Genomic DNA, 23,530 nt, shown 5'->3' on the forward strand with positions numbered 1-23,530 from the left:
ATCATGACCTGCCGCCGGGTTCTTCACTGATCGCGATGACTTCCACACGGTTTACACGGCAGTCGTCCTGGAGCCTGGTCGGGGAAGGAGCCCTTCGGTCTGAACACGTTACGGTAAGTATTGTCGGGGTAGTCAGCAACGATATGCTGACTACCACCGTGGAGAACAACTAACCTCTTATATTTGAAAATGAATTTCAGTTTATAACTTACCCCCAGTTAACTCACAGAGTGTATCTGTAACTGAAACCCAATATAAGGTCCTATCGAGATGGTACCCATGTCCTAATCTCCTTGATAAAATGTACCCTGGGCCTCTACCATCTGTTGGAGATGTAATCTAGCTATCAAACATTTCTGCATATTTAGTGGAAGTGTACAAAGCTTTGTTCATTTTGGGAAGGGGTGATCGCTATATCAAAAAAAATTATGGAAAGGGAAGTTCCAGAGAATCCCAACTTCTGGTTATTAAACTTGACTAACTTACCGGAATATTGCATCAGATACATCGAAGAGTTGCCTATCAATGTAGAGTATATGCAGAATAATGCTGTAGAAAATATTTTGAGCTCCTTTTAATTTGCTACCAGTAGATGGTGCTATTGCAAATCTTTGTACAATATGCCAAATTCATTTTTTGCAACATAAAATATAGCTGGTGTTTCAGCAAGTATAAGCAGGAATAATTAGGTTTAATTATAGATTCGATCTAAGAGGGCAGAGCAGTAGAAAAATATTAGATCTGCAGGGAAGTGGCAGCTGCATTGGCAGTTTGATAAAGAGCTGGCAAATATTTAAGAGCCATCCAAAATATGACAGGCCTGATTCATTAAGGAAAGGAAAGCAAAAATAGGAGTAACTTTGCATCTTGGCAAGACCATGTTGCATTGGAGGGAGATGTAAATTTGAAATTTGATGGCAGATTTATAGTTGGGGTAGGGCATGTCCTAGATGAACTTTAAATTTCACTGTACAAATAAAGCTATCAAGTATTCGTGTGTTACATGAAAAAAAACAGCCAGTATTTTCTCAACATGTTACCAAAACTCTTATCCATTCTCTCATCATCTCATGTATTGACTATTGCAACCTTGTGCTATCTGGCATTCCTGACACCCATGTATCCACACTTCAATCCATCCTAAATGCTGCTACAAGACTGATCTTCCTGTCTCACCGCTCCACATCTGCTGCACCACTTTGTAAATCCCTAAACTGGCTCCCTGTGTTCTCCAGAATCAAATTCAAATTACTCGCCCTTACCTACAAAGTCCTCAACAACACCAATCACTGCATACATCTCAAATCTCATATCAAAACACTCACCCTCCTGCCCTCTAAGACCTACCTCTGACCAGCGCCTTGGCTGGTCTCTGGTAACCACCCTACTCCCGCCTACAAGACAGCTCCCGTGCTGCTCCCCACTTATGGAATTTCCTACCATGCTCAATCAGACTTTCTCACAGCCTTCAAATCTCTAGATGCTTTTTGAAAACCCATCTCTTTTTTAGAGGTGACCTTATCCCTGATCACACTATTCACACTAATGCACCCTCACAACTGTCCCAAACTCCACTCTGAGCCACATCTGCTCCTCTAGTTTCAGTTGTGCCCTCTTCCACTTAGAATGTAAGTTATCTAATGAGCAGGGTCCTCCATACCCTTTGTTTTCGTGTCTGCTTTATTTTGTCTGCCTTGTATGTCCCTGTTTTATGCATGTACTGTTTTCCCTACTGTACAGCGCTGCGATAATAATAATGACGTGCAAAATAATAAGCTAATTTGCACCCCTTGCATTGTACCATAGTTTGTCCAGGAGAACACTTTTTTTGCCTTACTTTCCTTAATGAATCAGGCCCGACGTGTCTCTAATGTTCCCCACAGCCAGGGGCTGACTGGACTGGGGAGCAGGGGGACACCTGCCTCCGGGCTGGTTCCATAGTGGGTTACGTTGGGTTGGGTCATTTGATTACCTGCATTTTTTTTCTGTTAAAATGTTCCTAATAGGCTGCTGAGTGAGTTTTGCCAGTCAGCCCCTGTCCACTGCTATAATTATCTGATGTCCCCATCATCATCATCATCAACTATTTATATAGTGCTACTAATTCCGCAGCGCTGTACAGAGAACTCACTCACATCAGTCCCTGCCCCATTGGAGCTTACAGTCTAAATTCCCTAACACACACAGACACACACACACACAGGGGGCCCCATAGGCTTTTCAACTTTCAGTATATTATTCCGAAAATTCAAATTCTCTTTATTAAAACGTTTCAGAGGACTAATCACCTCAGTATCAACTGTTATCTGTACATGCGATCTTGCTGTTGCGAATACATATCTTGACCTTGTCGAAAACAACCTACATCCACTTAACCCTTACCTTGTTGCACCTTCGCAAACATCCTTCTCTCGTTCTCCCCTCTCTCCACCAGCCCCCCCTTTCTCTCCCTTACTTTAATGGCTCCCTCCTGTGCCTGTTTGTCCACCCTCCCTTAGGATGTGAGCTCGTATGAGCAGGGTCCCTCTCCCCTCCTGTCTCCATACCTGTTCTTCTACTCCATCTTCGCTCATATGTCTGCCCGGAGTTCTGAAGTATTGGTACTTTGTGTTTATTGCTCTGTACTATGTCACCCCGTATGGTCTCCTGTTTGTATTATGTACGGCGCTGCGGAAACCTTGTGGCGCCTAACAAATAAATGATAATAATAATAATAATAATAATACATGTACTAATTGTACGTAAGCAAGACAAAATCAACACACATCATTTTTTTTGAACCTGTAAGTTATGATAAAGTTCTTCTAATATTTGTTGTGTCGCCCTGCTACCTAGTAAAAGTAATTAATGAAAGAAATGTAACGGAGCGAAATGAAGTTTGAAGGCTATTGTGCGACAATTTGTTTCGGTTTTCTTTGACTCTGTTCTTTACCCTCTGATGCAAAAATGTGTTTAAATCTGCTGTTTCTCCCTTCCAATTCCTCCTCTCCCCCCACCACACACACATGCTACAGATAGGGCCCCAGTGCACTGCTTTGCTTGGGGGCTATAATGCTGTTAAGACGGCCTTGACCCCATACTTTCAATTGGACACCATTTGCACCTTAAAGGAGTACTCTAGGTGGGTAAATGCTTTTATTCTATCTATGCAGTAAAACATATAAATGGGCAATAGTGTTAAAGACAGCTGTGATGTCCCCTCCATTAATAACATAGATGAGGGTATTTTTGGAGAAAATTTAAAAGGATAAGATGAATGAAGGAGCTGGTCCTAACGTGGCAATAGGAAAGACATTAAAGTGACGTTTCCACTTTCTCCATCATGAGCTTTTCCATGTGGCCGCACAGTTCTGCAAAAGTAGGAGCAGAATTATGTTTCTGACGCAGTTCCCAAACGTGGAATGTGGGTGTGCACCTAACTATGCGCTAGGCAGGCAGAGGTGACTTTGTGTATCATTAGATTCACTGTGTATTCTTGATCATCAATGACAGTGGCATTCTAGAACCTAGTGATTGGATCCTTCTCTATTGCAACAACTGGTGGAACTACAGGCCAGGTTGGGTATTAGAGAGGGAGCAAAAGCAAGATTGATAAAATGTTGAAACAATTATTAAAGTGTGGGCATCTGGTGTACAATTCAGTTTGTTACTCAGATCAGGGAGTTATTATGAGACTTTGGATCATGTGAATTTATTAGGGAAACATTTCAATAGATGTGTTAATGTTTGCAGGTTTAATGAGTTATACAAGCTGACTTGTTATGTGTTCTTTAGTCAGGCTGATCTGAAGCACCAAACAGGGTTATAGTCAGTGCTGGGATTCAAATAAATTAACAACCAGTTCTCTGCCCTAATGACCGTTTTAAGTATACAAAAAGATATACTGAAAGGTAGTTTAATATTTCATGCATTTAATACTCAAATAAGAACAATAAAAGAGGTACACAATACTAGATTGTTATAAGAAAGTTTTGAGCCATGCTGCTTTTACCCCTCTTCACACTCTGCCATGCTGTCTTTGCTCCCCCTTGCTTCCGTCCCTTCACTTGCCTTTTCTATTGGCTTCTTCCTTCTCTTTTCTTCTCTTCATGTCTTCTGTCTTCTTGCTTGCAGACTCCTCTCTGCGCCGCTCCTCACTAAATGTCGGGTGTGTTGATGTCACGCCCGACAATCAGTGCGGATGGAGCAGAGAGGTGGAGGCGCCGCAAACAGGTTTTTTTTTAAAAAGGACCCTGCTCCCCCCACCAACAAAGAGGGTGGACTCAGTCCGGAGGCACCGGTTCACTGAACTGACCTTAAAATAGTTATCGGTTCTGGCGAAACCGGCTGAATCCCACCACTGGTTATTGTACACAAAAAGGTTAAAAGATGTCATTCATAATTAAATATATTGGTCATTTCTACACAACTGTCTACAACTTGTCCTATAGAAGTTTCCAGCCATTCCTTGTGTAAACTGCATATTTAAAATTCTGGAGGGTTTATACTTGAGAAAATTATTATACTGCTGTTCCACTGCCTCACAGAGCTAGCATGTTTAAATAGCTGTTTAGTGGAGCGTGTGTCTCTTTCCCTGTCTGGGATGGGGAGAGGTGCACACAATAATAAAGCAATGTTTCCAAGTTTGTTTACACACTTTCTGATACAGACAACACAAAATAATTTTCTTTGTGAAACTCCAATGGTGAAATAATATAAATCAAAATAAAATCTTGGACAGATATGAGTGAATAACAGCTAATTTAGTCAATTTACAATAAGAAAAAGTTAAAACAAAATCCTTATGGTACAACGCCACCTCTTTTGTAATGGGGACTGTCAGTGTTATTGGCAGTGATTTCACTGCAGGGTCAGTATAGGCTGATAGGAACTTTGCAAACATTGAATGCACTTGTTTCCAGCAGCGAGGGGCGAGTACAATAATACATACTTGCCAACTCTCCCGGAATGTCCGGGAGACTCCCGCATGTCGCGTGAGTCTCCCGGACTCCCAGGAGAGTATGGCAATCTCCCTGATCTGCCCACTTCCTAGTGAAGTGGGCAGAATTAGGTCCAAAACTTTGTTTATTAACCACCAGATTTAGGTGTGTGCTGTATATGTCATAAGATGCAGCTCTACACTGTATCAGCAAATGTTGTTTTTAGTGCTAGTCAGACTGATGTGAGTGAGTTCTCTGCACAGCGCTGCAGAACTAGTGGCGCTATATAAATAAATTTATGATGATGATGATGTAGCTGCATTGTACACTGGTTGGATGAGTCTTTGTTAGATAAGAAGCTGCAATCACTGGCGATATTACGCTCAGCATATTATGCTGGGTAAAATGTTTTGGTTACTAAAAGTAATACAATTGCTATAGGGAGACTGAGTTCCTTCTTTTAATTTTCACTCTGTGTCTTATTCTGTTTGTTGACAACTATATAGTAATGTTTTCAGTATGCTGCAGTACGTGACAACACTTTGCAGTCTTGGTTACTGTACAGTCACCATATTGTTACCTAGTAGACTGCAAGCTAGATTGTTGGGTCCACACACATAAGCTTGGTCAGTAGTCACTGAAGCCTGAAATGAATACCACCGTTATTTGATTTTGATCTGTCAGAGCAGCTATTTAGTCATTCACTGCAGGCTATTTTAGGTATTTGTTATTCTTTCCAAGCAAAGCAGCCCTGGGAATTCAGGATTTCAGATATGGAATTAAAATACAAATTTCACTTGTTTTCCTTTCCTGCCCTTGAAGTTGAAGTGTGGGAAGTTTACTTCTTACGTCAAATGCCTTATTGCTCGCAAGTACCAGCCATGGCTTCAATGATCATAAAACCAGACAGGAATAAATATATAAGTCTTTACTTACAAAAAAAAAATATTATTAACAAAGTGACATAATTGCACACTGGCAAAAATATAATAATCCTATTATACAATAAAAGATACAAGCCTGTTGGAGTTCATAAGTAAATATTATATTCTTTCTTTTACAGCAGGAAATCAGGTGAGGATATGAAACGCCAACTGAGATTGGAGAATAACAGGCTACATTTGAAAAAATAACCTAAAAGGTAACGAGGTTTGGATTACTATTGTACAGTGGTCAATTTGTGTTAGATCTATGCATATTATTTCTGGTATTGTGGATATCTTGCAATACATAAAATAATACTGTAGGGCATTATAACCCTGTAATGCCAACGATCATTTGATCATTTAAAAGGACAGATTGAAAAACTACATGTTCTATACGACTTCAGGCAGATTATTTGTTGTAAAATTATTTCATCCTAATATAACTTGTTCCACCACATCTTAAATTCAATGTATTGTAAGACTCTTGAAGATGATTTGTTTTGAAATATTTTCACCATAATATCCACGTTTTGTATCATTGCTTTATGATTTCCCCACTGGGTGGCGCTGTTCTTTTGTAGTTAATGGACGTTATTTGACTTGACCTCGACAGAACAAACAATACGGCAGTTACCAGTTATATTACTAAATGCAATTGTGGAGAAAAAAATAAGATACTCTTATTTAAGTATATACATAAGAATATACCAGCTAATGTGTGTGTTTACATTTCTAAGTGAGTGGCTGCAATATTTTGTTCAGTCAAAAGAAAAATAGTGCTGTTTATAGTGCTATTTACAGTTAATGTTATACAGTATATCTTAAAGTCCAATTGTCACTTATACATAGTGGAGGCAGCCATTGTATGGGCTAAACCAACGTTAATTAAAATGTAGCCTATCAACTTACTAGGAACTAGTGACATCACAATGTGCACAAGTGATGTCACAATTTGCCAGTGAATTAATAGGCTATATTCTCATGAATACTGGTATAGCCTATAAAATATCTATAAAATAGGCGATGGGTGCACTTTCTATTCCATGTAAAATTATATTCAAAAGGGGAATTCTTGTTGCAAGATATTCTAAAAAAAAAAATCACCTTAAATTTTCAAATGATGAGGTTCCAGGATTACCATGGTTTACAATGACCTGGATAATTACAGCCAGTATCTGACATGTATTGGATGAATTGCAAGTCTGAAATGGTTCAATGAACCATGCAATGATATTCTGCACTGAATGCCCAATCACCTATAGAACATGCTAAGCAGTCCAGATTTGCATTACCCAGAAGGGATGAGGATTATCTCTTGGTGTGTTGGATAGACAGAGCTGTCAATTCTTGTCTCAATTTATATTGTCCTGGAATATTGGGATGTATGCTGGATATTCTATGTAAATGTGGTGAGACGTGATGATATATCTCACCTTGTAGAAGAGATAAAGGGGGAGATTCAATTGTGCTCACTGCAGTGAACATGCACATCCACTACAGAAAGGAATCTCTGCTATTGAAAAATTAACGAAGATTCCATCCTCAACATTGGCGCCATGTGATTCCGTGGACTGGAACACATAGCGCTGAACGGAATCTCCCCCAGAGATCCAGGGTAAGAGAAAAGCCCTTTAAATCCACTGATACAGGGAAAGGGAAGCAAACAGTAACTGTAAGCTGTGCATGGGCCATACACTGTGAGAAATACCTAAATTATTTATGGCTTCTAATATAAATAATGATCATAGAACAAAGCTTTGCCCTTTTCAATGGAATTTTACCATTGCCACTTAAAACAATATAAGACTTGTTCTGTAGCTGGCACCTTAAATGAAAACCGATTGTTTTAATACATACAGTAAACAACATTCTAATTGTCCAAGCTGGCTTCCTAGTACAGAATGAATTCCTGCAAGTTGCACACAATTCCCAAGTGCAATAAACATGTCTGTAAATCATTGCATGCCCTTTAAACATTTGAAAGTGAAGGGCTAGATTTAGTCTTGGGTAGTCAGGTTGGATCCTGGACCAAGAATATGCATAGTCTAGGATGCAGATATCGGGAAGTAAAGTTTAGGGTTCAGTGCCATCCACAGGTAGCTACAACAAAATGTTGAGAAACTTAAGGCTTCCATGCCAGTTTAAGAAAAATACAAAATGTTTAAGAGGGCCATCTTTAGCCTCCTCTTACACTCCATAGACAGCAAAATGTGAAACACATGGAAGGCCAAAAATAAGGCTACATGACCAGAGTAAAAAGATCAGGCCTATATATGAACAGGTTGAAGCATCAACTATGTTCCACAGACAACAAGGCAGCAATAAAGCTGTAATGTCCCGGCATGATAAAGACAACTAGACCAAGCTTCTGGAAGGAACCCGTTTCATTGCTGGCACGACAGAGACTCTGTGTTAAGTGTATCTCCAGACGCAGCCTTGATGAATTGAACCCGCTTTGGTTTGAATCAGTGAGTTTCTCTCAGTTAACATACAACTTCAGGCTGAATTTCCTTCAGGGCTGTAAACTGGTTCCTTACACCTTTGAGTTCAGTCTCTATGGTATCCCGGCATGGACAGTGCACAGTGTAGGAGGCCAACAACACAATCTCTTCTGCAGCCTCAGCGGTCTCCACTTCGCTCTCATCCTGCTCAAATGTGTTGTCCTTGAGTGGCTCAGGCTCTTGGTATGAAGACAGCCATGCATGCTTAAGACACTGATCAGCTCGAGCCCGCTTCCTGCATGGAGAGGTAATTAAATATGATTAAATACATAGCTCTATATGTAGTTTTACATACATTACAGAGGTTTCTCAATTTAGCATTATAATGTAAAACACAGAACAACCACACTTGCTGTATGAAGCACAGTATTCAATGGGTGGTTTCTACAAACATTTCTAAATACCCTTTGACAGTGTTTTTACATGCTTTGTTTCTCCTTGGAGTCTTTCCATTGTCATATAACTATTACCCAAACGGTAAGGATGGTCATGCACAAGATGATCCTGGCGCTTGACTCTAAAACTGATGAACACAATGATTGTCCTTGTGACTACACAGAGCAGCTGGATCCCTTCTGTCTTACACTGTGGCTTGCTAGAGGGATCGGAAGATGACCCTACACACAGGCCGATAATATCCGACCACATGGCCAACAATGATCTAACCAATTACAATAGGGTTATAACCAGGCATCACTCTCATTTTGGGACTGCACACATGGTGATAAAGAGCCAACCAACATCGCAGTGTGTGTGGCCATCTAATGGTTGCCCTTTAAATCAGCTTGTTCAAATGCCAACTGTAGCAAAAGGATACTCATCTCTGTTTTATGTAGGGATCATGTTCTGTAAAGGAAAGGTTGGCAATTCAGAGTACTGAATAATAATCCAATACATATACAACAGTTTACTTTTGCAAAACCAAATATATTAAGATCCTTTTCTTCTATGCTGTGAACCTCTTTTTGTACAATCCTGTATCCAAGAGGTGCCTTCACTTGGCCACGGCTGGTCTTATGTATGCTTCATGTTATTTTGTGTTGCATATAATATTGTCTTCTGAATATGAGATGTCATGTTTAAGTCTTACTGATGCCTATTGAAATCTATTCAGCAACTCAACCAAGTAATCCATACTCATTTAATATTCTTCCGCAATGCAAATAGACATTTCTATAAGTGAAAGTTATCTTCTATCAGACCCGTCCCCAGAACTTCTTACCTGGGGTTCTTAATTAGAAGAGACTTGATGAAGTCCACGGCCTGATCAGAGATCCCCTCAAATTCTTCCTGGGAGTACTCAATGTCCACTTGAGAGATGTTCAGGAATGTCTCCTGCTTGGTGTCTCCCAAGAACGGTGACACTCCAGTAAGCATGACGTAAGTCAGTACCCCAATACTCCTGTGGAACAAAGATCATAAGGTCAATATAATAATCTTAACCCAACAAGCTGCTCTATACAACAGTATTATAAAACCAGTAAGATCATGAGTAATAATACCACACAATTAATAATATAGATAGTATGCTTTCACAATAGGCAGAACAATGGACAATTATTGTCTACATTCATTAAACTAAACAGATATTCTTACAACTAAGTTTAGTTATCTGTACACTTACCACATGTCTGTCGCTGTGCTGATTGGTTCATAGTTCAGTACCTCTGGAGCTAAAATTAATAAGAGTGGGTATTTTATATACAGTATTCTTCAACAATGATTTTATTTTTTTTAAACATAAAATTGATGTAAAGAAATAACAGGAAGTAGGAAGTTATAATTAAGGAACTGTATGTCACATATAAAAGTTGTCAACATGTCATTTATCACATTCTCAGGGCTCATTCCACATGAAGCGCACACAGATCAGGCACAGAGGGAAATTCATCATCCATAGAGATCACTGATTGAAATGAATCACAGAGGTAAATGGTGCCTGTACCACGTGCCTTTTCCCTACACACCTGTCTGTACAGACGAAGTGTCTGGTTGTGCACAATAATATATCCATGTAATAAATGCACTTAAAAAAACAATTATCTGTAAAGTGAATTTACTCCATAATTATTTTATCAGCGTTGACAAATGCCTTATATCTGTCTAATTTACATGGCTATTTACAATTATGTTGTTATATAAAATAAAACCACAAGGTTCATAGCAGATTTCATGTAATATATAAAAATGAACAGCCTGAGCCTGTGTTCTAACAGGTAAATTATCTGTTGTTGACAACTTATCTGCTGTCACCCCACTCACTTGTCTACTCTTACGTAAGCCAGATATTTACATCCATGAAGGAAAGAACACTGATGTGTTAGGTAATCAAACTAATAATTACATCCTGGTACATTGCTAGATAACAAACAATAATCATTTAAATATGACATAGCAAATATGAAACCAACATTGCATTTTGAGGTCTGAGGTGATTAAATTGTTTATTATTATTAATAATTATAATAATAAGAAGACGAAGCAGAAGAATTTTATTTATAAAGTGATTTTAAAGAAGCAGGCAGTCCCGTTTGGGCCATTCCAGTAGGTAGAAAGTCAGTAACTGGAAGACTCTAGATCAGTGGTGGGCAACAGGCATATAGTGAGCCTTCACCTGTGGTCCTCAACTATAAGCTCCCAATCTGACTTATTCTTTGCTTTGTTATACAGAAGAGTAAAAGGCTTCCGTGTCATGTGACATTCTCTGCACAAGGCAGGGAGGTCGTGTATCTCATCCAATCAGAAGAGGAGGGAGTACAGTGTATTCTGCACCACGTGATCTCCCTTCTTACTCTGCTGGCTCCAGTTGAGAAGGGAAGTATTTTTAGACTGTAGACTATCCAGTGGGAGGGTCCACGTAGGGAGGTCGGAGGGTCGTATATAAAGTTCTGAGAGGCATGTGGAGAGGTCTGAGGGGCACTTAATAGCAAGTGAGGGTATGCGTGCATGTGGTGAAATTTTGTGGTAAGTTAGGGCATGTGAGGGAATTCTGGAGAACACAGGAGGTCTGAGTGGCATGTGGTAGAATTTTGAAGCAAGTGAGGGGCATGTGGCAGCATTTTGGTATAAGCTATGTGGGAGGAGCCAAGTTTATTTTGGGTCTGTTTTTATATTTTTGAAATGAAGGTTAATGTGTGGCCTTTTAAAAGGCCGGAGGGTATATTAGGTTGCTCATCACTGCCCTAGATAGATTGATGCTGGTTAGTTCACTTATAAATGTTGTACACTTACCTACGTACTCTGGTGTCCCCAGAATTTCTCGCACCTCTTTAATGCTGTCCACCTGCCTGGACAGACCAAAGTCTACGATACGGATGTCGCCAAGTGGATTACTGCTCGTGAGCAGGATATTCTGCGGCTGTAACAGAGAGTTCCAGGATTAGCAAAAGTAGAACCAAATGTGCGAAGACAGGATAGAGACAGAGTACAGAGCAGATAATTCAGTTCATGTCAACACATTGTCCACAAGCCCATGAAAATGTCTAGTATCTAAACAAGATAATTAGACAGACAGCTTCTATTAACCATTATTCATACTCCTCAAAGTGGACCTGTCAAGTCCACATTTCTCAGACCTAAGTGGAGTTTCAATTAAAGTTTATGTTTCTGCAGTAGAGAAAATGTTTACCTTTAGGTCCAGGTGGACAACACTATTTCGGTGTAGGTACAACACCCCATGCAGGATTTGGTGGATGAGCCGAATTACATCCTTCTCTGTGAAAGCTTCATCTTGATCTGCCACACACTGATTGAAGATTTCTCCACCAGCCGCACTGGAAGAGGAAAGATACAGCAGTGAAACAGCCATATATGTCTTCTATTATATGGGTCACAAAATCGAAACTACAGTCCTAGTCCTGCTTGCCTCTTTCAAGGCATGCTGGGATCTACAGTTCTACAACAATTGGACTTGTTGCTTATATCTGACTTAATGTATATTTACAGAAACATAAACACCTAAAGATGGTGGATTAAATAATAGCACTTTTCTTGTGTAGGAATATGATTTAATTTAATGAGTGTCCAGACTACTAATTTAGGCTAAAAGCCTCTAACTCACCCCACTTTAGTTTGTTTATGCATTTTTCTATTTTTAGTTAACGGCACTTAGCGGTTAAAAAAAATATTTATGTACTATTTGTCACATTCAATTTGTATGAACCTTTTAAATGCAGCAAATACCTGGACAACATCTACAAGTGTTTTTTTTTTGCTGGTAACATAACCTTGTAGTAAAAATTAATACATATTGGATAAAAACACAGTTAAACATGTCTTAACTGCATAGAAAATATCTAAAACATGTTTTTCAAAGTCAAAACGCATTTAATGAAGATAAAAAAATCTTGTCTAGAGAACTTTGCAGAAAACTAGCACTTTGTAACCCCTCACAAGAAAAGGAATTGTGAAAGGACAAACTAACTTAAAATTAATATTACATTATTTTTTTGGGTGCAGTTCCCCTTTAAGGTTATCCACATAAGTTTTGATACATAGGTCAATCATCTCTTTCATGAAAGCATATATCCTCTGGCTTTCAATACAGTTTGCTCACCTTTTTAAATGACAGTGTAAACAAAGTCTAATTGGTGAGGGTGAGTACAGAACAATCTGTGTCTATGCGATTAACCAACACAAGTATTCAAGTTGAATCTTGTCACTGGATTTTGCCACGGGCTGTAATATGTAGTGAACAGTTCTGTGTCATCTAACAAGGCTATAAGCAGCATAATAATCTCCCCACCATGGATTATAATAAAAGCATTTGAGGTGCTACCCCAAGGCTGCAAACAGTCCCAGGCCTTCCCCTTTCAAACTCTGTGCTGCAATTATATCATTAATCAAATATAAAGTGAGCGTGGGGTTAGCCGCTTGCTGTAAAAGGAGCTTGGGGAGATATTGCTGTTTATGGCAAATTTTTTGGAGTTAGGACCAGATAATATTGTATTTATTTTTTGCTATTATGAACCTTAAGCACCAACATGCTTTTCCAGCCAATGGCTGTCAGTGCATGGTGGAACATATAATTCCACAATATTTGGTAGTAGTTTCACAATCAGCCCCATAGTTTGATAGCTTCCCATGAGAATGTTAAGTGAAGCCATAAGTTGAAGGCACTTAAATGCATTGGTCTATGAACTTCAGGCACTTACCCATTCGGGGTTAAAGCTTATCTGAAATCCAGCCAATAGGATCCATGGGGAGTGGCATAGTTTTCTGTTCATATTACTCCCCATGGAATGCTGGGTCCTTTCTTTCCCGCAATTTTCAGATGCTCCCCCCACCCAGCTAGATTTGTTAGTTATTGTTTTGTTTAACAATTTTCTTTCATTACAGAGGAGGCGCAGTAGGCGGGAGAGCATTGCAGTCAGCGACTAATCATAACGGTGCTTACGGTAGTTGGCCGCACGTCACTGCCCCTTTCGAAGTAACATGACTCTTGATCCTTCTGCGTGGAGGATCCCTTGGCGTGCTTTGCGTGGCCGCCAATGTCGAGTGCAGAAGTGGAGTAGTCATGCTGACGCCTGATTTAGCACCAGACAATGTTATGGGATCATTCCTTGGTCTACTTTTAATGCAATCTTGGCATTGCACTATTTGGTTTAATGATTGGCTGTTAGCTGACTGCGTTGCTCTCATCATCACCATTCATAATCTTGTAATTAGTAATTTGTTATTAATAAAACTGCAACCTTTTTGCCAAAAGTTAATACGTATATGTGTGGCTATTTGGTTTTATTAAAAGTTACACTTATAACATAGGAGGGTTAATTAAGGTGCGTGAAAGGAAAGACATTAACCATATGCATTTTAAGCAAGAGAAGAGTACCCATAATAGATAGACCCTAGTGTGCAAGTCTTGGTGATGTCAATAGTTCCTAGTAAATTGATAGGCCACATCCTGATTAATATTGGTTAAGATCACAAAATGGCTGCCTCAGTGTTTCGGTGATAGATTGACCTATAATGCAGCTACGATCTGTGCGAAATATCCAATCCATATGTTCCACTGGATAAATAAAAAGAATCCTAATTCTAAATGAGTTACATCTCCTTCTGTGGATTAATTCTCTCTGAAAATATTGTATTTTGATACAAAATATTTGGTGTTAACGAACAATTCTGCAGCAGTAAGCTAAGAGACTGACATTTATCATAACAGAGAATATGACTGTAGAAACATATTTCTAGACATTGAGAATGTGACATGCATTACAAGGGAGTTGCAGGACATAAGTATGATGATAAAGTATTTTCATGTTTTCTCATGGTCCTGTTCAATATTATATTAACTCCTTGTGTCAAGGAGACTTTCTAGTTAATCTGCAGTTCTGCACTAACTCCTGTAAATCTTAGACCCCCATTAAGGGATACAGTGACTGCTATCTACCCAAAAAAATGGGTTAAACAGATTATGGGTATTGCAAAACTTCACTTTACTTGTCATTGTTAATAGCACCCCCTTGGAGTCAGAGAGGAAATTCTGGTTGCTATTAACATAAATGACTGTTATTTAGCTCTACCGTCTTTATTTTCTCAGGCAAATATGGGGTAAGGTTACCCTAAATAACATTTTGGTCATAAAAGGTGTTTTGTTTTGTGAATGTGGAGAGCAGTCATGATAACCACAAAGCTCTCTGCTCTAGTAATCACTGTTCCCTCTGCAAAGTTACTGATCAACTAGAAATTTCCACGCTCACAGTCACAAAAGTCAAACAACAAAGGCCTCCTCACAGTGTCAGATTAGGGGTACTATATAGCTGGAGGAAAATTTAACATGCCTGTGTCGCCATGGTAAATTTAAATTATTGCTCGAGGAACGGTGCTACAAATATTACCTCACAATATTCTTCAGAGCTGCTGGACTTTCAGATCTGGCCTTTTCTAATATATATATAAATTTTTTGCTTACATCTTACTTTTCAGTATTGTACATGCCCACAAAAAGTACAGGGGGCTGAGTCATTAAGGAGAGCAAAGCATAAAAAAAAAGTAACTTTGCACCTGGGCAAAACCATGTTGCATTGGAGGGGGAGGTAAATTTAAAATGTGGGGACAGATTTATAGTTGGGGTAGGGCATGTCCTAGATCAACTTTAAATTTCAGTGTAAAAATAAAGCTATCAAGTATTTGTGTGCTAGATGAAAAAACAGCCAGTATTTAACTTTTGTGCAAAATAATGAACTAATGTTCACCCCTTGCATTGTAACATGGTTTGTCCCAGAGAACATTTACTCCTTTTTTGCCTTAATGACTCAGACCCCAGATGAGCAACAGTTTCAGGACCCCCAGTTCTGGAAGTCTGCAAAATGCATTTTGCTACTTGTGTACCAGTGTATTAATATGTATTATGGCTATTTATACTTGCTTTAAAGTTGATCCAAGGAAGAGATATGTTACATATCTTCCAATTGTACATATAACTTGTTTATTTTTTCTGGAAAACTGCCAATATTTTTTTATTCAGTAGGATTACATTTAACTCTGGGCTTCAGGCTGAATGACTTCCTCGGCTTTACTTGCGAAACCGTAGATAGCCTTGCACCTTTTTTTGTGTTAGTAAGGTACAATTGACTCTAAAACCTTTTTTACTTTGGGTAAGAGTGCAATGAAAACCACCTGATGATTTGCTCTACTTATTGCATCTTTCCCACAAAAGTAACACGTGTATGGAAGTTGCTATGTGTGGAATTCCTGACAAAATGTTTTCTGAAAAACACTGCAGCCATTTGCCCACAGCCGTGTGTAATATTTTACCTCACATCAGCTTTAGGGGGATGTTCTCTCCCTATAAAACGTCTGGGGGCTGTGACATAAATAGTGCAGTGGTTTATGTGAAGGCTCTTATACTACCAGAACTGAACAGGTTAATCTCTTTCCTGGCTTCAATAAGATGCATTTATGAGAATTTATTGTCTCAGCGCATTCCATGTTCAGGGGGCCTGCAAGTCACATTTACTGTCTGCACAAGCAGCTAACCAGCTCTGAAGAACAAGACCCGCTGACAAAGAAATGATTAAAACCTCATTTCCTCACCTGTAGCACCAGCTGCTTTTTACACGTCATGGAAAAAAAAATAATCAAATAATAAGCCAGAAATACTCTTTAGCTAATCTGGAGTAGAATTTACACAGCACCTGGCTTTTCATTTATAACATTAAATCAACTGTGCACGTTACACTTAAAATCCATACTATGGTTTGTAAAAGGAATTTTATAATCCTATTTACCTATAAGTCTGGCCTTTTGTTTCCTGATGGTGTCAATTTCCTCAGAACTGTAACTTTTATTTTACTGCTGTATCGTGCTGAATCTTTTTATGACTTGTATTGCTAAGTAAAGCCAACCACGCATCATAATTGTTGCATTTATGTTTGTTACTTCAGCAGAGCAAACAATATGGCTGCTAACAATTAAATTAAATATATATATATAACTACAAGTTAACCCGTGCATGATACTCATGCATTATAGTCAAATCAAGCTACTTAAGGTCTTAAAAAGGTTCTTGTCATGCATTTGGGCCTAGCCCAGGCCTCCTCAGGGGAAGAGCGTTAGTTCCCGATGCAAGCGGTCTTTTTAATGTGTGTTCACGAGGTAAAATTACCTCACGAAAATGAGTTTGACCCCTCAACTCGTAAATTTAGCCTTTACTACCCCTCCCACGGGGGGAAGGGGGGATGATGGAAGTTAACTGACTTGACTATTCAAATTTTTTTGTCAAATTATGTCAGTATACCAAATTTCAGGTTAATTGGATGAGCCCTTTCTGAGAAACTAGTTTTTTTCCACACACACACACACACACACACACACACACACACTAACGCACGCCTCTACACATGTGTGTTCATGAGGTAAAATTACCTCACGAAAATGAGTTTGAGCCCTACCAAATTTCAGCCCTTTTTGAATTTTTTTTCCCACACACACTAAGAATTTAGTAGGTCAGTGTATAACTCTGCCCAGCAGGTGGCGCTGCAACTTGTTTTTTTTTTTCCACACACACACAGACGCCACTAAGCATTTATATATTAGAATATTGAGAGAGAGAGAGAGAGCGAGAGATAGCGATTTGCATAGTTGCACCGAAACTATAGAAATTTTAAGTAAAACATGCTGACACAAGATTATATTTCCTTTCAATGTAGCTCTTGCATGCAACATTTAAAACTCACACATCTTAAACACACTGGAAGCAGACATTTTAAAAAAGCAATATATTAATCCACCAGGAACCAGTTGTATTAATAAGGCATATATATATTTATATATACACAAAACGACCATCTGCACTGTGAGTAGGCAACAGAGACGCTATATTATCACTGGCAGATTTGTACCTGTTGTGTTCAGATAGCTAAAGTGTCAGCTGTGGTGACATTTTCTATAAAAATAAATGACACACTTAAAGGTCTAGTTCTTTAAAATATACTTTCATGATCTCCATATAAGGTCGTTAACAGAGTATTGTAGACAATGTCTGTGATCTTGGTAGGATGTGGTTACCTGTGTAGAGCCAGCAGAGAAACATATGTCAATTTCTGAGAAATATGCTTCAAGAGTTTCCTATAGATGTGTTTTGAGGTTGTCTGCTAAGTGATGGCAGTCTATGTACATAGCACATATCTGAATTTCAAGGAGTTTCTATGAAAGAGGTTACCCAGATTTTTTTTTGTCTACAAGAAGAAGAGCATTATTTACTAGAATTGCTCAAAGTTTAAAACCTGCGCTAAAATCATAACAACCAATCGCACATCTGATTTTATTGTCTAACTTGCTCTGGGTAGATAAAAGGTAAGTGCTACTGCAGGGCCTGATTGTCCTATAGGCTGACTAGGCTGCAGCCTAGGGCGCAAGGCTTTTGGGGTTGCAAAATTGTGAGGTATTCCCACGGTAAAGCCTGAACTCAAAGACTCATCCTTAGGCGAGTGCTTGAGGATAAGTGGGTAGGAGAGACAAGGATGGTAACAGGCACAGGCGTGACAGACCAATCCCCCTTCACATCTTCACCCTCAGAAGTCCTTATTTGTACCTCTGTACTGCTATACAGTTCTGATTTAATGGAAACTATATGAGTGACAAAGATGGCCATGACACTTTAAAAAGCCAAGTGGAGCTGAATTTTGAAAACACGGGAACATAAACATTGATGGGGTGGTGATGAAGGGAGAAAGATTCTAAATCAAGGATGTGTTTGTTTTTAACTACCTCGTATTAGTCTGGCATGAAAGGTGATGGGGCGCTAATTATTAGGCTAGGGGGCCTGAACCATTAATCAGGCCCTGGCTAGTTGGTTGCTATGTATTCAGTGTAAATTTGCACCTTTGAGCTACAGTAGTAAATAACCTTCAAAGCATGTAATAATTTGCACATTGATAAAATTAATCTGAGACACAAATAATAACACCCAGTATCCTCTGCAAGAACTATCCATAAGACACTGACACTTACTATTCCATAACCAGGATGATTTCACTGTTGGTCTCATAGACCTCATGTAGATCCACCACGTGGGGAGAGAAGCGGGCCATTTCCAGGATGGCAATCTCGTTGATGATGTCACTGCGGCAATCTTCACCCTTTCTTCGTTTCCTTAGAAATTTTGCAGCATATTCTTTGCCAGTCAATAATTCCACACATTTCTTGACCACTGCAAACTTCCCCCTAGGAGAGAATGGAAGAAAAGGATCTCAGTCCCTCTTTGAATTGTATGCTCTTTATAATGAGAAAATTTGTTCTTAAAGAAATGTATGGATTTCTTGTATTAATGATACTAAATATTCCCTTGATCTATGTATGTAAACTATGTCTACTCATTTGTCCAGTTGCTTAGAGGAAATAAAGGTAAAACAATAGCAATTGTCATTTGTGAAAGGCTAACGTGCTATTAGGAGCCATGTGGTCAACTGCAAATCCCAATTGAGGCCATGAATTACATAGAGTTGTTTAACCACTTAGCATTTTATATAATTTATGTCATTGTTTCAAAATCATACTGTACTTGTCATCAGAACACAGTGAAGGCAAACACACTGTGGGACCACCCAATATTTATGAAAATGCAGTCCATCGGTTCAATAGGAACCAATGGGCCTAAGTTAGGAAATACAAGGTTGAGGCATCGAAGTGGTGCCTCAATTTACACAAGTTCACCTTGGAAATCAGCAGAAGTTTCCCTCCTGGACAGGAAGGGCATACAGCCATTTACCAAAAGGTGATAAATGGTGATGGTGATGATGATGATGATGATGATGATGATGACACCACAGCCATTTACCAAAAGGACTTGAACTTAGCATCAACTCTAAGTTGACCAGGATGTGGTTTCTTCCTATACTCTTAATAGGATGCATTTTACATTTTCCGATTAATTTAAACCATAAATATGGTCAAACCGAGCAGTATTTTATTAGAAAAAGTTAAGAAGAAAATTTGGAGAAAGTGGTAGGAGGTAGTTTTATGTCACGTTTGTACTTCTGCACATGTGCGCCTCAGATTTTCACACGTCCCTTCAAAACTAAGCGCCCTTCTCGGCTGGGAGGAGTATCTAGGAGCACCACTAAGGCTGCTCATGAACTTATAGGCTACATTTTCATGCATGTTTATTCAGCCTCAGTGATTTTGATGACTCATAATGTTTTAAAAGGTTGCATTACCATAAATATTGAATCTGCTCATGATACAGCTGTCAACTGTGTGTAGGTGACAGGAGAACTTAATGTTCTAAAATGATGCTATAACAAAGCTTTAAAAGATTTCCCATTTTAACATGAGGTCAACTCATATCTGCATCCAGATAAAATGGATCTTACTATCCCCTGTAGTAATAGCATTGGTTAGGTTAGTACAGTACATATATCTTCAAGTATAAATGTACCACTGGAATCCATTATACGGTTTTCACATAATCAGAGAGGAAGTCGGATTGTCTCCAGTCAAGCACGCACATACCACACACATCTGTTAATGCATCTCTTTCAGCCTGCTTTACCATTTGTCATTAAACACAAAGAGCAAAATGTCCTTCAAGATACAGTCCACACTAGTATTAAAAGGCCGCTATCATCAAACTGTGTATACATTATATGTAAAAAAAAATTGGGAGGGTAAAGTTTGTAGCTAAGTTTGTAATAGCTTCAGTGGTGAAAGTAAACAGAAACCATTTTCTGGTCAATTCACATGTTTACATTCAGAAAACTGCCAATACTCCAGAGCCATTCAGCTCGCAAAACACTGTGTGAAGCATTTTGACATTGAATCGCTCTCTTGTAACAGGAAATTCATATTTCCATACAATTTAAAATATCTTAAGGACCATCAGTGTAAACTACTTAATACAGAATCACAAATATTCATAAGAAAAGACATTCAGGGGTATATTTACTAAACTGCAGGTTTGAAAAAGTGGGGATGTTGCCTATAGCAACCAATCAGATTCTAGCTTTCATTTATTTAGTACCCTCTACAAAATGACAGCTAGAATCTGATTAGTTGCTATAGGCAACATCCCCACTTTTTCAAACCCGCAGCTTAGTAAATCTAGCCCTCAGTCTTGTAACATATCCAACAAAATAAATAGGTTAAAGAATTACCTGTCTGAATTTTTTTTTTTACAATAAACCCATACAAAAATCACCAAACATAATTAAACTTAACAGAGCAGTTATTGACCCACCAAATAAATACAGTAATTAAAAATACAGTATAAAGTATTCAGCAATTACAAAGAAACGTGTGCAATATTAATTAACCAATATTGTTTTACTGAACTCTGACTGTCATGATAGAACCATTAGGAGAGGGTATCATGCCTTCTATACCTTCTCAATTTGAGGGCTTTGTCCCGCCATCCCGACCAGGACAGCATTGTCCCGCTGGTGGGAAACTTGCATGGTAGAACGGGTAACACGCGTACTGATTGGTGTATGGAGGGGAGGAGAGTACAGTGCAGCCTAGCACTTCATAAGCGTTAGGCATTCCGCCTGGAATGTGGCCATGCCCCCACTATAATTTGACCACTCCCCCATTGTACCGTGACAGTGTATTTCACCAATTTTTTTTTAACACAATAGCATATTTTGTTTAATATTAGGGTAAAGGTGAACTTATTCCTCTAATTTTTATTGACCGTCTTATTTATTGATTGTGGCCCATACAGAGACTCTACTGTATTTTTGTTTTGCTTTTATATTTCATTTGTTTTGGCATCTTTCACCTTCAATTTTGCTATTGTGATTTAATAGCGCTTATTATCTTTTTTGAGTGGTTTGGTTGTGCTTATTTACACATGGACTTTTTATGAGGGTACTTTGACGCATATCTGTTTTATGAACAAACCTTGAATATTTTTATTCAATATCAAGGTGGTTTCCTCAGAACCATTCTTTTTATTACAACTTGTTATTACACCCATTATTATTTGTGTTTAATCTGCAGTAAGTGACATTCGGATCTCTTGGGTTTAATTACCTTGGCAGACTGATGTGATGGCAAGGCCCGGAGAGAGCCGGCCTAACATTGTGATCCGCTGTGGCAAGTTGTGCAAATTGGTTCCTCCCTTATAAAGTCCCTACCAACACAACAGGAGGCAATCCAAGAAGGAATCTTACCCATACTTGCCTACTTCCAGTAGGCGACGTCCGGGAGAGGGGCATCGCTAGAGGGCGGTCGCCTTGAAGCGCAGGCCAAAATGACGCGATTCCTGGTGAATCGCGTCATTTTAGCAAGGGAATTTAGGGATGCGGGAGAAATGCCAGGTCTCCCGGGAGACTGACCCGAATTTCGGGAGTCTCCCGGACTTTTCGTGAGAGTTGGCAAGTATGATCTTACCGTTTAACTACACTGGATGAGAAATTTATATATAAAAGCACTTTTTTGTCCTTTAATAAAAGAAAAATGTCTATTGTTTTTTGTGGACAGTTTTACATTTGCTCAACGTTAGTTAAGACCATATTGTTATAAAGAGGGGCACATCTGGACATTGGCAGTAGTCATTATAACTTTATACAATACATGTTTATTTAGTTACAGTATTACATTTTTACCAAAATCAAGAACAACCCTGGTCCTCTGAAGTTGTAGGTCTTGTGCAAATGCCTCTTCTGCCCTGCTCTTAGCAACAGGCCTGGTCAGAGCGTGCCTGAAAGGCATATAAAGGCTACCTGAGGCTATCTGTGCAACACATGTACAGTGTAGCTGGTATCTGACAGGGACACATTGTTGCTCAAGTTATTTTGGCCTTCCCTAAATCTGCAAAACAATCATTGATAAATCAAAGTACAGCCTCTATGAACTCTGTATATAAAAACAATATCTAACCATCAACAGTCGGTTACCATACGGCCTGGCTCCATGTGGTTTGAATAGTCTCGGCAGCAGGAAAGGAGAAGTCACATGGGAGGAAATTGGTACTTTTGCAAGTTGAATGCAGTTTTTCAGAATACTAAATAAGAACAACCGAACTGAGAGGTTGATTTTTGTCTATATACCAGTTTAGTTGTTAGGCCTGAAAATTTTTGGCTTAGATAAAGTGACTTGAAACTGGATTTCACAACAATAGGCAACAAGAACACAACACCATAAGGTTTCCTAAGAACTGGGTGCCAATTTGTGTCCTTGTAATAATGTGATTTCAGGTCAGGTTTTGAAAGAATGGTCTGTGTGATTCTCCGTGAACACTTGTCATAGACAATAATAGCGGATACTCTCAGCATAATGACGTCTTTATCTGTGATTGAGACATATACCAGTTGAAACTTCTATATACTGAACTGTATAAAGTTATTCTCCACCACCAACATCTACAATGGTTATTACATGCCCATTACACTCTGTAGTAAGGTTTCCTCCGCAGGCTAACATTATTTTAAGTTTGCTTTCTAGTAAAAAGGTCATTACAGTTTACTAATGTCAGTGACTCGCTGAAAGGGTCAGTCCATCTTACAACCAAAGTTTCTAGCTAGATAATATGTCACAAAGGGATTTTTTTTACCCATTACCAGTGGTGGAAGTGGACAGTTAGAATTAGCGGTATGAAGAATGCAATTGGATTGTAAGGGAATGGAATGTGATGGTGTTACAATGAATGCAGTTTTTAGGTACGCCACATATGAGACTTGGAAGGGTTGCTAATGGCCCCTCACACATCTTTTACCCACCACTGGTTGATATAATTCACAAT

At 38.9% G+C, this 23,530-nt stretch overlaps 1 protein-coding gene across 1 annotated transcript in view; it reads right to left on the bottom strand.

Annotated features, from left to right (window-relative positions):
- Positions 1-5,832: 5,832 nt before the first annotated feature.
- The window catches only part of LOC142094825 (serine/threonine-protein kinase 17A-like), a 36,492-nt gene continuing 18,794 nt past the window's right edge, over positions 5,833-23,530 (bottom strand). The window contains exons 2-7 of the mRNA XM_075177377.1: positions 18,802-19,014; positions 11,975-12,119; positions 11,578-11,704; positions 9,971-10,019; positions 9,569-9,748; positions 5,833-8,581 (exon numbers count right to left, since the gene is read on the bottom strand). Of these exons, the coding sequence (XP_075033478.1) occupies positions 8,329-8,581; positions 9,569-9,748; positions 9,971-10,019; positions 11,578-11,704; positions 11,975-12,119; positions 18,802-19,014 (967 nt within the window). The 3' untranslated portion in view covers positions 5,833-8,328. The remainder of the gene's footprint in view (positions 8,582-9,568; positions 9,749-9,970; positions 10,020-11,577; positions 11,705-11,974; positions 12,120-18,801; positions 19,015-23,530) is intronic.

This window comes from Mixophyes fleayi, chromosome 6 (assembly GCF_038048845.1).
Source record: "Mixophyes fleayi isolate aMixFle1 chromosome 6, aMixFle1.hap1, whole genome shotgun sequence".
In the NCBI taxonomy this organism is placed as follows: domain Eukaryota; kingdom Metazoa; phylum Chordata; class Amphibia; order Anura; family Limnodynastidae; genus Mixophyes; species Mixophyes fleayi.